We start from the raw sequence: 14,115 nt of genomic DNA, 5'->3' as shown, positions 1-14,115 counted from the left end.
ATGCTCTTTCCTTTTTCTTTTTTATTTTATTTTTATTTTTTACCTGGTGGTCTGTGTGGTTCCGTTACAGGACTCGTCGTCTCATACGCCCCAGTTTTATCAAGTCCTTTTTGCTAGCCCGGTGATTTATCATCGTGGCAAAGCCAGACAACCACGCTATAGAAATTCTCCTGCTCCCTCCTCTGTGTTCACTTCTTTCCTCATCAAATTCATTTTCGAGCTCTATTTTCCTGTCTCCGGAAAGTGGAAATATTTTCCTGTCCTTTTTTTGGTTTAAAAAGAAATCCTGCGACACAGGCCAAGGTGGAAAAGGCGAGGCGTTTGTGAGGTAGATTGTATCTTTTTGCATATGATCCGGGTGGTGCACTGAACGCAGTGATTGGTCTCGATCCGTTTCTCTGTCCTCCATTGTCCCAGAAACCACGGCCGTTTTTACTCTTGATCCTCCATCAGGCGGACCTTTCTTTTGTCAGCTGTCCCGATCTGGCACATTTTCCGTCATATCCTCGTGCTGGTGGATTATCTTCTCTTTCTTACTCTCTGCGGCCCCTCTCACTTTCTCACCTTTCCTCTTCCTTCTTTCCCCTACATCTCTGTTTCTGTTTTTATTCTCCTATCGATCTGATCGTGGAGCTCTCCTGGAACACTACCTGTTGCGACGAACATCTTGATATGTATTCGTGACGTACCATCATTCCTTGTAGCGGCACCTGCCCTCTACCCCCCTTCGGTTTCCATCAGTCCAGCCGATTGACAATTCCTTGATAAGAGTGTCGAGGTACTACTGTGTCCCGAGGTTCTTTTGTCCGTGTTTCATTCTTTCTGACTCATTGTTCTAGTAAGGTGCGTACTTCCGGGGCTGGACCTCCCCAGATCCAGTTAGACTCATATTTTGTCTCGTGATGCACCGTCTGACCAAAAGCTAGGACATACCATAATTCTTAGCGTCACTCACTGAAAGGAGGAGAATACCTGAGGGGCATGATCATTTAATCTACCGAAAGATCGAAGACGAAACGAAACATATTACGACAGCCTCCGTTGATCGGAGATACGTTTTATATCCGTCTCGAAGTATAGAAAGTGCAGAAGAAAAGAAGGATAGGTATATAATTCACAATGGTTGGAGGATATTTTGATCTTCCCGTCGCTGGATCGTCCCGACGTTCGAGCATGACCGATGGATCTGGGGGTGCAAGCAGATCTTCTCCATGGCCAGGTCTATCCCCCTTGCCTACCCCGAATGAAGAGCAACTTTTGGATCCCACAGGAGCACGCGGCAGGAATCGGAATGCAGGCATTCTGAAAAGTACGAATCGCGTCAAGTTTACTGTGAGTGAATACGGCCTGGACCAGAGGCCCGGCAGGTCAGCGTCAGAGACCGCGACGACATTGCCCCAGAGGCCCATGCCGACGGCCAGCATTCCATCGACGGACAAAGTCTCCACAGGTGCCCAATCGCTGCCTCTTGTCGACATTAGCACAAGCTCCCCAACACCTGTCAATGGTATTACTATCCACCCGCGGGCCAGTTCTCCGAGCGATGAAACTAGCACAAAAGCCATCCACTCCGCTCAGGAACGAGCCCAGCGTCTAGCATCCCTTCTTGGTCGGTCTGGCAAGTCTCCCAAACCTAGTCCCCGGTCGAGCATACAATCTTCGGTTGCATCTACCCCTACTGAAGCTGCATTACCGTCGGAGGATGGTGATGATATTCCCATGATCAGCCTCCCCGAAAAGCAATTCAAAGACTACGACGATTTCTCGGATGATGAACGCGACGCTATAGGCGGAGGATCATCATCGTCATCGCAAGCTCATCGGCTCGTTCAGCGTATGACCCGACGGGACTTCAGCTTCATGAACCGAATCCCTGCACCGTCCTCAGGACTCCGTTCGGGACAGACGACCCCAGGTGGGGAGCGTGACCCTGACGGCTATGTCGAACGCCCAAGTCATTACCGTGGTGGAATTCTCTCAGCCCTCCTCAAACTCAACGATCAACGTGACAGCAACTCCCAGTACCAACGGGGTCGATACATGCATTCCCAACAGGGCAGCACCAGTGAGCTGAGTGCGCGAGGCCTGTCGCCGGACCCGAATTGGAAGCTTCCACCGCGTCCCAGGAAATGGTACGAGAAATCACCCAACGTATCGAGCACGTCTCTATCCGGCTCGACAATCAAAGAGTCAATTAGTTCGCCCATTGCAATGCTCAAACGCTCGCGGAGCAACAGTGGTAAGCGCATGGGGAGGCCACGTTTGGAGGAGGAGATTCGCATTACTGTTCACATCGCCGAATTGCTTGCTCGTCAGCACTATTTGGTCCGTCTTTGCCGGGCGTTAATGAAGTACGGTGCCCCGACTCACCGTTTGGAGGAATATATGAACATGACTTCCCGAGTGTTGGAGATTGAGGCCCAGTTCCTGTACCTTCCGGGCTGCATGATTATCTCGTTCGATGATACTTCGACACACACCACCGAAGTCAAGGTGGTCCGATCAACCCAAGGCGTGGAGTTGGGCAAACTGGCCGATGTGCATGTTATCTACAAGGAGGTCATTCATGATGTGATCGGTGTGGAGGAGGCCACTCAGCGGTTGGACGAAATCATGAAGCGCAAAGACCAGCACCACGTCTTGTTCCGCGTCTTCATTCACGGATGTGCTGCTGCCTTAGTGGGCCCCTTTGCGTTTAATGCGCGCCCTATCGACATGCCCGTCGCCTTTGCACTTGGATGCCTTTTGGGAGTGTTACAGCTGGTTCTGGCGCCCCGATCGGAGCTTTATGCAAACGTATTTGAAGTCTCCGCTGCTATCCTGACCTCGTTTCTCGCTCGCGCTTTTGGTAGCATCCGCTACAATGGTGAACCGCTCTTTTGCTTCTCTGCCTTGGCCCAGTCTTCTATCGCCCTCATTCTTCCTGGATACATCGTGTTGTGCGCCAGTCTGGAACTGCAATCGCGCAACATGGTTGCCGGATCTGTCCGTCTCGTTTACGCCATAATTTACTCTCTTTTCCTCGGCTTTGGTATTACTATCGGTACCGCTATATACGGTTGTCTCGATTCCACCGCGTCCACCGATTACACCTGTCCTCCCTCTCCTATCCCCAGCGAATACCTCCAACGATTCCCATTCGTCATCCTCTTCAGCGCCTGCCTCGCTCTCGTGAACCAGGCAAGATGGCGCCAGCTCCCTATAATGCTATTTGTCTCCTTCGCAGGCTACATTGTCAACTATTTCGCCACGAAACGCTTCGCCACCAACACCCAGGTCGCCAACGCCGTGGGTGCGTTTGTCGTTGGAATCCTGGCAAATCTGTACAGTCGCCTCCGACATGGCCTCGCCGCAGCCGCCATGCTCCCAGCCATCTGGGTCCTCGTACCCTCCGGCCTAGCTGCGAGCGGATCCTTGATTTCTGCCATTGAAGCGGCCGAGCAGATGAACTACTCCCCATCACCGTACGCAGTAGTCAACAACGGTACACAGGGCTTCATGGACGCGGCTAAGAACATGACTTCCGCACAATCCCGTGGAGTCACGTTCGATGTTGCATATGGCATGGTCCAAGTCGCCATTGGATTTACCGTGGGATTATTCCTTGCGGCCTTGGTGGTATATCCTTTTGGAAAGAAGCGGAGCGCACTATTCGCTTTCTAATCTACTCATCTATATACTTCTTATATATTCGGGAATTTGTTTCTTGCATGTTATACCTAACGACTATACTTGGTATATCCCATTTGTCTTGTCTTGTCTGGTTTGGCTTGGTTACTGTTGCATTTATCACGGTCCTTTGAGCGATTTCTTTTGTGATGATTTCTTATTTGTCTCTGTTTTTGAGCGTGTGTTTATGTTTGTTGGCTGTCTCGATTGGTGGTTATGTTTTTTGCATTGAATTTGCTTACGTTGGGATTGGCTTATTTGATGGGTCTAGCATTTTTTTTGTTCCATGTACTGTTACTAGCGTGTTGTTTCCCTTGAGCCTTGTCTTCAATTAGCATGTTTGTCTGAATGTGGTTAACTCAAAAAGCAAAAGCGAGGTTGTCTGCTATCTGTCATTCAGTTTTGTATGGTGTACGGTGTCAGAGTCGGTGTTTTTTGGCGCTTACAATCATATCAACAAATAATAACTTTCCTTCTTAATCAGTCTCTAATAGGTCCTACTATATCACTTTACTCAACTTCGTACTTTTGTCCTCTGTCCATGCCTCTCGTACTTGACAATTTAAGTTCGGGCTAATGTATCACATGATGTGGATCATTCGCCCTGTGTTCCCATTTCTGTCGATTCATGCCCGTTGACTGGATAACTCTTGTGTTCCAGTCTGAGTCAGGATCTATTCACCTTGTCAGTTGGTCTTATGACTCCACTGCTGGAGGGAATGGATCTTCCGGGAAGATCTCCCTCTTTCTGACTCGTCTCCGAGCTCTCTCCGCATATCTCGTTTTCCGGGGTTTGGCTGGATAAGAGTCAGATTAAACTATCGGGCTCAGCCATTGAGCTCCACTAACGGCGTCTTCCTTATCACCAACGATCCCCTGGCCCTATCACTGGCGATCCCCGGAATCCTTCTCGCCTTGTTTTTGAGCGAGGGCTGAGTATGCCAGCAACCTGGTTAGTCTATATCATTGGTTAAAGGAACATAAACCCAACACAATTCCAGGCGCCTAAGGCAAGTCAGGATCCGAGCTTACGCCATCACACAGATAGAATGTGATCCCTCACACTGCCTTGAATTATAAGGGTCTGATCCGCATGAATCGCGCGAGAATTTACAGCGGAATGCCAGTGATGACATTAATCACAGCGGCATTGAATCATGACCAGCAATTAACTGGAGAGACAGGGTATTGACACCAATAGAGAAACAAGCCCGCCCAGATCTCATGGCTAATGGAGGAAAAACCGGCGGTGTATTGCCGTTGTCACACGTTTATACCGACTTGGTATAGACTCTCCTTGCCCGGCGGGAATAATGGGGCTTTGCTGACTTCCCTGAAAAGGACAAAAACAGACATACTATTCGAGTACTTTCAACACAGGTTATCTCGAGTGTTGGCGCTCGTCAGCACATGAAGAGACCTTGAAAGTAGTTTGAATTGCAATTCTATCAAACTATCAGGTGTGTTTCCAGTCGTTATGGGAAATACGCTAGCCCATTGCCATTCGGTCTCACCATGTTCATTATCCGGGCGTGAGCGGTGTTATATCGACTCATCATATCACTAATTAGTCTACCGCTTGACGGAAGAGCGTTGGAAAATATAACTATGCAACGAGCAAGAGAGGCCTAGTGGGCTGTGACTAAACAATGATTTGGACACGTTGATATGAATATGGATACACACAAGTCATCTCGTCTTACCTGCTGATTTTGAAGATACAAGGTCTACATCACGCCCAGGACGAGCAACCGGGTTTATCAAAGAACAACAAGATTTGTCAGTTAGTAAGAAAGAGCTATGTTGCCCGATCTATTGATGAATACTCACCGACGACTGAAGACACATTGACTACCGGTAGAAGCAGACGCGTTCGAGCCACCGAATCCAGCAAAAACTGCGTTCTGCACAACGAGTATGACAAAAAAAAACGTGCTGAATCGGAAGCTCCGGTAAGAACAGCCAAATTTGAAAAGCCAGCCTTTACCAAGCGACATAGAGTTAACAACAATTGAATCCATGGGACCCGAATATTAACAAGTAAATGCTCAATATCGACTACAAAAGCGTGCTGATTCCAGTGGCTTCCAAATGCGGACACACATGTGCCCTGGGATTCCAACGAACTCCACGGATTCATCAAAATAGCTCACAGAACCAAAGCATCACACAAGAAGATGCATTGATTAACCGAGAAATGTTATTCTAAGGACGTCTAGTTCAGGCTGAACGACGGCTACGTGAGATCCGTGCTCAGCAAGTGCGCAGAATACAGACTGCATGAATACCCGTGCTAGCACATGTCGGTGGTTCCTAACGGCAGCAGAAGCGAGGACCATTGAACTCTCGCCCGTCTCATCGTGCATCAGCCCAGTAATGCTCCCACAGAAAGCATCAACTGGCCATACTCAAGGGAAGTCATTCAACAAGGCCCAGAGAAACGAGCGGTATCGCGCTCATAGAGCTTCCCCGAAACCAAATTCACGAGGTATTATCACTTCTCCCTTCCTATTCATGGGAAGATGTCGATGCAGAAAGGTCTACAAATTTTGGACAGCTCTGCGTACCATATACCGCGGTGATAAAAGCCAGATATGCGATCTACTAGTCATAAAGCTCCAACAATCAATGGTCTGGAACTCCTTTGGGCTAGAAGAGAGGGGACTCGAGAGAGTACAGATCCAAACTAATTCTACGGAATGCTTTGCTATCAACAACAAATTTACGCGCAATGATAGACAACAATTATTCCCTTAGCCGAGATCTGATCATGTAGAAGCCTATGTCTCGCTCCGAGACGAGTCTTTTTACGGTTGCATGTGACCGTGAAGCGAAGGCCTATAGCCCAAGGTACAAGACAAACTAAAGATGAGATATTCCTCGTCATTCGCCTCCATACGAAGACCCGAAGATGTCCATGTTATGACGCATTTATTGGTATCAATAGACTAGCAAACAGCGCAGGCCAGGAAAAATAATTCAGATACAACCCAGTATACATTCATCAATCTGTTGGAGTAATGGAGACAAAAGAATGAATAGAATCGAAATAATAAAATTGAGTAAGAAAAATCATATCAAGATTTGGATGAAAGCGTGCATATGTCCAAAACACACTTGAAAGAAAAATATAGAAGACAATTTCCAGTGTCAACATTTGTAATTCAGAAGGCAAAAAAATAGCGAACGATAAAAGCAAAATTCAAAATCATACACCAGTATGTCCGTTAAGTCTCTTTGTCACATTACAATGACGTTGTGCCATATTAAACAATCGGAGTCTTGCGCTTTTCGGCGCTGGATAACACAAGCATCGGAGTCTTGCGTCTCTCAGGACCCGGAGCTGCCGCCTTCTGTCCAGCAACCACTGCAGCAACAGAAGGCGTTCCTGTCGGTGACGAACCGTGATCCGCACGGACGTCCGCGAACTTGCCGGAGGGACCAAAGAAGCTTCCACCGTCCTCACTAGTGGGAGTACCGCTGTAAGGGCTTTCCGACTTGCGCTCCCGAGAAGATCTTTCCTTCCTCTCGGAACCAATGGCGCCATTAGCCGCGGCACGTAGGCTGCCCAAGCTGGGCTTACTGGACAGACTGCCGCTACGCACAGTAGCGTCGTCGTTATCAGAGAAGGTGAACTCTTTCTCGCTCGCTGGGGTGTTGGTGCCTCCACTGCTGTGGTATCCGAAACTGCGAGTCTCTCCGCGTCGCTCGATTCCCGCGCGCACCAGGTTGTGAACAGCGCGGCGTCGCTGACGCGTCGCGAAGTTCTTGCTACCTTCGTGCTTTGAAGTTGGCTTCGCTACCAGCTCCTCTATCGAGGGCGGTCCGCGAGGCTGGCGAATCGGGTGCTCACCCGCACGTCCTTGTCCGGGACCGAAGGTTCCAGTGGCTGGCGTTTGGGGCAATGCGGAGGTCTTCGGAGGCAATGCGGCGGTCTTGGGAACAGCACTGTTCACGGCAGTGTTGTTGGCCTTGGCTGTGTCAAGCGCCCTGGGCGCGAAGGACGAGCTCTTCTTGTGGCCTCTTCGGAAGGCGCTCGCAGACGGCGGGGGCAAGGGAGTAACTTCCTGGGGAGGGGAAGGACTGGACTTAGGGGGAGAAACAGAGCGCTGCGGCTGTCTCGACTCCGGCGGAGGGGAAACTTCAGCACGGAAAGTAGGAACGTGCAGGCCTTCTTGGGGTTGATCTCTCTGCTCTTCCTGGTAAAGCGAAGAAACAGCATCATGTTGCTGCTGCTGTTTCTGCTGTTGCTGGGCGGAATTGTCATAGATGTAGTTTTGCTGACCAGTGAGGGGGTTAAAGACAGAAAAGAGACCAGGCTGGCCAAGAACCGGCTGAACAATCGGCTGCACTCCCTGTTGGAGCTGCTGCTGGTAGAAGCCCATACCAGGCAGAGAAAGGGACGGAAGAGATTGCTGCGAGGCAACAGGCATTCCCAGGCTGAGACCCTGGAACTGCTGAGCCGCCGTGGTGACGCTGATCAGTTGTTGTTGCAGGCGTTGCTGCTGGGCTGCCAAGAACAAGTTGGTGGACATCATTTCCGCGTACAAGTTATCATCCATGGGCAGATCGGCGCCAACGTCGAGAACCGGAGGTGCGAGCACCTGCTCCGGTAGGGTGTACATCGGACGACCTGTGTTCGTATCTACATTCTGATTCGACGCGAACGAGTGGCGGGGAAATCCAGTTCCCGTCGCGGTCTGCGGCACACGCTCAGCAGCTCGGTCGGGACGAACAGCATACCGACGGTTGTCCTGACCGATCTGCTGCTGGTGCGTAGAAGGGATCGTCGCAGATTTTGGGGCAGTCCTCAAGCCAGCCAGCAGATGAGAGCGGCTGGTACGAGGAGTTTGAAGCGGCGCAGACGGCTGAGATTCGTCGATCGTAGAAATATGAGGAGGCGGAACACTCAGGCGTTTGATGTGAGAACCCTTTCCGCGAGAGGAAAAGCTGGAACTCGGAACGCCAATGGAACCACCATTGTTGAAAGAAGAGTTGTAAGTCATTTGAGCAAGACCGCCAGTGTCCATACTCGTGGTCGTAGATGGGAGATCGAAAAAGACAGAAAAAAAAAAAAAAAAAAAAAAAAAAAAAAAAAGATAACGCGAGCGAAAGTAAGTTCGTGAGAAAAAAAAAAAGTCGTATCGGGTAAACGATGTTAATCTCTGAAGGATGAATTAAGATATTAAGGGAGTGTAATGACGAGGACGCAACACGTGAGGTTTACCAACGTCGTTTGATTTGGCAAAACGATCGCTACAGCCAACGACCTGGTCCGAGTTAGTGACATGCAGCGCGATCAATGACGACAAGCCTCCACATACCTGTAGATTAAGAAGACGAAAGAATGAAGTCGAAATCAAAAGAGGAAAAAGTAGCGAAAGATTAAGGAAAATTTGTACAGCGAAGTACTTTCAAAATGATTTGTCGATAATCGGATCAAACGACCAAGATCGAATAGTGAAGGATAGACAACAGACGTAACTGAACGTCACCAAGAGAGGAGAAATAACGAGCTTTTGAGAATTCAGGAAGGTAAAATCGGAGCCTTCCGTAGCAATTAAGGATCGATGGAGAGACGACGCGTGGGAGATGCTCTGCAATCCCAGGCGAAAAGCGGTAGAAAAAACAGGCTCAGCAAGGCAAGCACACAGGAAGATGGGGAAGTGTCGAAAGAGGGATTCTGGGAGAGAAGTTGAGAATCGAGTCTATGTACGGAAGAAGTAGGTTCGAGTTTGGTCGAGCGAGTCTTCGAAACAGTCAACCATCAAGGATCGGACGAATCCAGACTGCTGACAAAGGCACGGGGAGATGCGTGGCCTTGGAGGGTTCTTGACGCGGCAATCTCTGCCAGACACTGTCAAATTGGAGAAGGGAGTTTGGTGGTGGAGCGAAAGGATGGAGGTGAGGGAAGAAGAGAAACGCGGTTTTCTCAGAAAAAAAGAAAGGGAAAAAATATGAAAAGCAAAAAAGGAGCAGGGAGAAGAAGAAGAAGGGGAGAAAAGATGAGAAAGAAACAACAACGATGGAGAGGATGGAAAAGAGAAGGAGGAGAGGAAAGAAGAAAAGAAAAAGGAACGAGATTCGCTTCGCCTTCGGGGGATTCGGGCACTCACTACGGCGGGCGGTAAGTCAGTTATGGCAGATTGACAGGGGTTGCTTAGTCAGGTACATTACAATACAGTCTACAAGTATTGATTGAGTCTATTCAATGACACTTGGAAAGAGACATCAGGTTCTACTGCTCTAAAGAAAGTAAGTCTGTGTTAATGCTCATTCTTGCATAGCATCAGAGCGCGGCTGAATGCCCGAGTACACCAAAGCATTCCAAACCCAACCTCACAGCCGAACGACACCAAAAATAGTAAGGTTTCATTAAGGGTAGAGCCGGTCTATGTGACACATACCAAGGGTGAATGCAGCTATTGTCCATAGTTTGCTCTTCACAGTTTGATCGGTTAGTTAATTTCCTGTCAAGGGCATTCTTGTGGACTAAACATATGCGGATGTGGCGGTAGTTTGCCTGCAGGGCGTTTAAGGGGAATTAGAGATCATACAAGTACCGTTGCACTGCATGAATGGATGTACAGATTAGGGATGCGTATACGGAGGTGATGCGAAGCAGAGAGCACTGTTCATAAATTGATCTGATGAACCCCGGACTTGGCGTAGGATGAACGCAACGCCCTACGCGTCTAATCGTATTACCTGAACACAATGTTCAAGCTAAGGTAGAAGGATTTAACGATATATCTTAGCAAAGCTCGAGCTTCAGTATCTCATACTGAAAGCACTCGGTACGTACAGGCAGTGCACCATACGGCTCTGCATGTATCGTAAGTAATCCACAACCACTAGTACCCGAACTATTCCATCCCCTGACCAATGGTGAATCACCGGGCTGAGACAACCGTCAACTACGCTTCTGGTAATTGGCTCGTTTCCGAATGAGCAAGAGCGTTGTGTGGGGAAATACGTGCAACTCTTATACCAATACAATATTACAGCGCCAAACACAGGTATGTACTTATATATCGCTATGTCTGCCTGTCTAGTTAACAATACACGTACACGATCGCCAGCAAACCCCTGAAAGACACATCCAAACCACCAAATCCCCAAACCCCAAGCCAACATACATCACCTATACAAGCACAAACACCATGGAAGCATGTAGAACATGTAAGTAAAAAACTGACCTGCACCAGACCCATCGCCCACCAGCCGATCATCTACTTCACGCCCATGATCACAGCCGCTCTGACCAACCAGATCCCCCAGGATTCACCGGGCGCCAACGTGGCGTTCCTCATAGCCAGCGATCGTTTATTGTCTGACCACCATGAAAGGAAACTGTCCGCCAATAGGCGTTGGTATAGGGTGTTTTGTGTGGTGAGTATTACTCAGGAATTGGTTTTGTGGCGATTGATTGGTTGGATTTGGGTTTTGGTTTTCTGTGGGTTTTGGTATTAGTATCGGCGGTCTATATTCTGCATTATGAAGCTCGAGTCGTGACAGGAGACCAGAAGATCGGTACGAGTCAAGTTCATATTTCAGATAAATGTGCACCTTTATTCTATGTAGTATGTACAGCCCAGGCAATGGTTGGTCTAGGCCTTGTCAGATGTAATAACACGAGAAAAAAAATAAAAATAAACAAAAGACGGGGTATCTGCTTGGCAGGATCTCTCAACCAGGATGAAATAGACAAGATAACGAAATGCAATCATGGAAATACTTATAGCAGTATGAAAATACAAATAGAGAAAGAGAAGCAAAAGGAAGTATCTCAAGCATCAACAGGTACCGGCCCAGGGAAAGGAAGTGATGCAGGCTCCTTATTTTGCTGCTGTTGCCGTTGAGGTTCAGGAGACTGCGCACCAGAGCCCTTGCCATCCATACGGTCAAATTCCAAAGTCTCGGCCAATTCAGCAGCCATTGGATCTAATTCATCCTCTTTCAACCCGGTTGCAAGTGCCACCAGTTTGCGATGGACGTCAAACTTCGTGCTCACTCCGGCGTCTGCAGTCTGTTGCGCGAGATCTTTTAGCGCGGTCCGGCGCACTTTTTGTGCTGAGCAGAGTTGTCGGGATAGATAGTAGGTCGTCATGAGTTCGTTATGATCTCTAGTCGATGGAGGTTTGTTGTCCTCCGACGCAGGTGCTTGTTCCAGGAGACGTGATTGTTGGACTTGTTCTAAAAGTGACTCGTAATTGCGCTTTAGTTGATCATATCGCCCAAGTTGTGCATCAACAGACCCGTGTTCTGCTTCCTTGGCCGCTAGAGCTGCTGATTGCCTTTGGATCTTCTGCCGATCCTGCTCCAATTGCTCGTACAAGGTCTCGGGATTCGCGATATCATCTGAATCCTGCTGGTTTGGTTTGATGTTTCCATAGCTCATAGCAAGCTTTTTGCTGGTTTCTGCCATAATAACACCAATCTTCGAAATCAAATCGGATGTCGCGGCGGACGGGTCTGGTGGCGGATCATCGACCTGCGCGTCAGTGTTGACCGGCTCAGTGATTTCCCCGTCAATGTGGTCATTACCCATCGTGATTGACGACGGAGCTGGTGGAATATCGCGTTCGGCATGTTGTGCTCGTTGGCTAATACTCGTGGCCGTTTCGCCCTTCTCGTTCACCAAATCCGATGCACGTGGGCAACATGTCAGGAGTAGGTTCACCAGACGAAAAGCCCCGTTTCGGGCTGCCACCAAGGCTGCCACATCGCCATTCGAGTCTTGACATGATAGAAGCAGGTCCAATTCGTCTTGGGAGCACATTTGGCGCAGCTTGTCCAACAGAATCTCGCAGTAATACCGTGAACTCTTCCACTTGCCCTTGCTTCTGGTGGTTTCGGATATGTGGTGGAAGATTGTCGCACCAAACCAATCTCGGAAAGACACTGTGTCAAAAAGTAAATCCAAGAGTGTCGGGAACGTTCTCTTTTCGTAGTTGTTTGTAAAAAGGACTGCGCGCACCAGTGGCGTTTCCTCATGTACAGACAGCGCTTTGACATCAGCACCCCTATGTAGCAAATCCCTCACAATCTCCAAATCACCCATTGCGCATGCCCAATGTAATGCGGTATTCCCCGAATCGTCAATAGGACGGTCCACTTGAAAGTTGGCCGGCGGTTCTGGCGGAGGAATCCGAGTGGCTTCTGGGGCATCTCCAACGGTCATGAAATAATCGAGAAGCTGATCTCCATAGAGTATATGCTCCTGTTCACTAAGTGACATTGCAGCAACTTCATTGATTCCGCGCTTCCGCTTCCGCGAGTATGCTCCACCATGCTGGGACATTGGCATCATCTCTTCGTCTGCCACCATTGACGATGACTCGAGGGTAGCCTGCTCAACCGATTCATCCTCTTCCATACCGGTGTTCATCTCGTATTGCTCGTGGGGGAAGCTCGGTGGCCCCATGGGGTAATGTTGCTTGACGGCGCTGAAGACATCTTCAGCCGCATTCGCATTCGCATTCGCTATCTTCCGGGCGTTCGCGGTATTCTTCGGGGCTCTGGGTTTTGATGCGGTTGAATGCTTCGGCGCTGGTGGAGGGCTGTGGTCCCCTGCTACATATTCGATGATAGGTCTCAATTTGTCAATTATGTTGTTACGCTCCGCGAGCTGACGGCCTTCGGGGAGCGGTATCCATGTTCCTTAAAGTTTCATGTTAGCACGAGGACGCGATTGAGATGCTTTGCCTGAGAAGATATACCTTGGTATTTTCCATAACCACCTTGTACTTTTTCGTGGACTCCTTTTTGGACCTCGCGCTCGAGAATGCGTGTTCTTGCTGGCTTGTCGAATCCGGCAGCTTTGAGTATATGTGTCGCATTTATCCAATCGTCACTCCGCCTCCGCATAACACTGTCAGTTTCGAGCTTGTATTCATATACTGGAACCTAGGCAATGTCAGTTACACCGCGCTTCCAAACAAGGGACATGAGCCAGACAAGGATAGTCGAAGCTATAGGAAATAAGAAAAGAGAAGAAAAAAGGAAAACTCACATTGCTATATGTAGCAGAATATATCTTGGAATAATCCACATCCCCCATGATGGCGACAGTGTAAGGCGCTTAACTGTTCAGTAGGTTGCCGAACGAATAACAGACCAGTCGGTATGTAGCGCCGACGCGGCCCTGGACCACAGTCTCAACGGTCTTCCCAACCATCATCAGCGACATAGCACAAACACACAGCAATTGGTTCTCAAGTTATCACATACAGTATTGAATTAAAGAATTGTCAGTAAATCAGCCACGGGTGGCTCGTAACATTTCGATAACGCGATGGTTTGGCGGACGGAGTGAGACGGAGACGCGCCTTGAGAGCCAACCGCGTAAAGTGGCCTTGGCGGCACTAGTCCTGATACGGTGGTAGCATCACGTGGTATCACATGACCTATATCGGAGAGCGGGAACGAACATCACCGCGGAAG

The 14,115-nt window shown here is 49.0% G+C and overlaps 3 protein-coding genes across 3 annotated transcripts; 1 reads left to right on the top strand and 2 right to left on the bottom strand.

The window, feature by feature from the left end:
- The first annotated feature begins 710 nt into the window (after nt 1–710).
- Nucleotides 711–3,869, top strand: EURHEDRAFT_238540 (threonine/serine exporter family protein). The gene is made up of 3 exons (XM_040778058.1): nt 711–778; nt 840–878; nt 927–3,869. The coding sequence occupies exon 3, from the start codon at nt 1,120–1,122 to the stop codon at nt 3,661–3,663; it is 2,544 nt and encodes an 847-aa protein (XP_040635287.1). The 5' UTR covers nt 711–778; nt 840–878; nt 927–1,119; the 3' UTR covers nt 3,664–3,869.
- Nucleotides 3,870–6,680: 2,811 nt separating this feature from the next.
- Nucleotides 6,681–9,065, bottom strand: EURHEDRAFT_238284 (uncharacterized protein). Its single transcript, XM_040778057.1, has 2 exons — nt 8,994–9,065; nt 6,681–8,939 (listed from the first exon to the last, which is right to left on the bottom strand). The coding sequence occupies exon 2, from the start codon at nt 8,697–8,699 to the stop codon at nt 6,936–6,938; it is 1,764 nt and encodes a 587-aa protein (XP_040635286.1). The 5' UTR covers nt 8,700–8,939; nt 8,994–9,065; the 3' UTR covers nt 6,681–6,935.
- Nucleotides 9,066–11,134: 2,069 nt separating this feature from the next.
- On the bottom strand, nt 11,135–13,971 carry EURHEDRAFT_389433 (putative APSES transcription factor). The gene is made up of 4 exons (XM_040779785.1): nt 13,903–13,971; nt 13,685–13,837; nt 13,392–13,578; nt 11,135–13,332 (listed from the first exon to the last, which is right to left on the bottom strand). Exons 2-4 carry the CDS (start codon nt 13,730–13,732, stop codon nt 11,459–11,461), a joined length of 2,109 nt encoding a protein of 702 aa, XP_040635285.1. The 5' UTR covers nt 13,733–13,837; nt 13,903–13,971; the 3' UTR covers nt 11,135–11,458.
- Nucleotides 13,972–14,115: the final 144 nt, after the last annotated feature.

Source organism: Aspergillus ruber (assembly GCF_000600275.1).
Source record: "Aspergillus ruber CBS 135680 unplaced genomic scaffold scaffold00033, whole genome shotgun sequence".
Classification (NCBI taxonomy): domain Eukaryota; kingdom Fungi; phylum Ascomycota; class Eurotiomycetes; order Eurotiales; family Aspergillaceae; genus Aspergillus; species Aspergillus ruber.
This window is presented reverse-complemented; position numbering and strand designations above follow the sequence as displayed.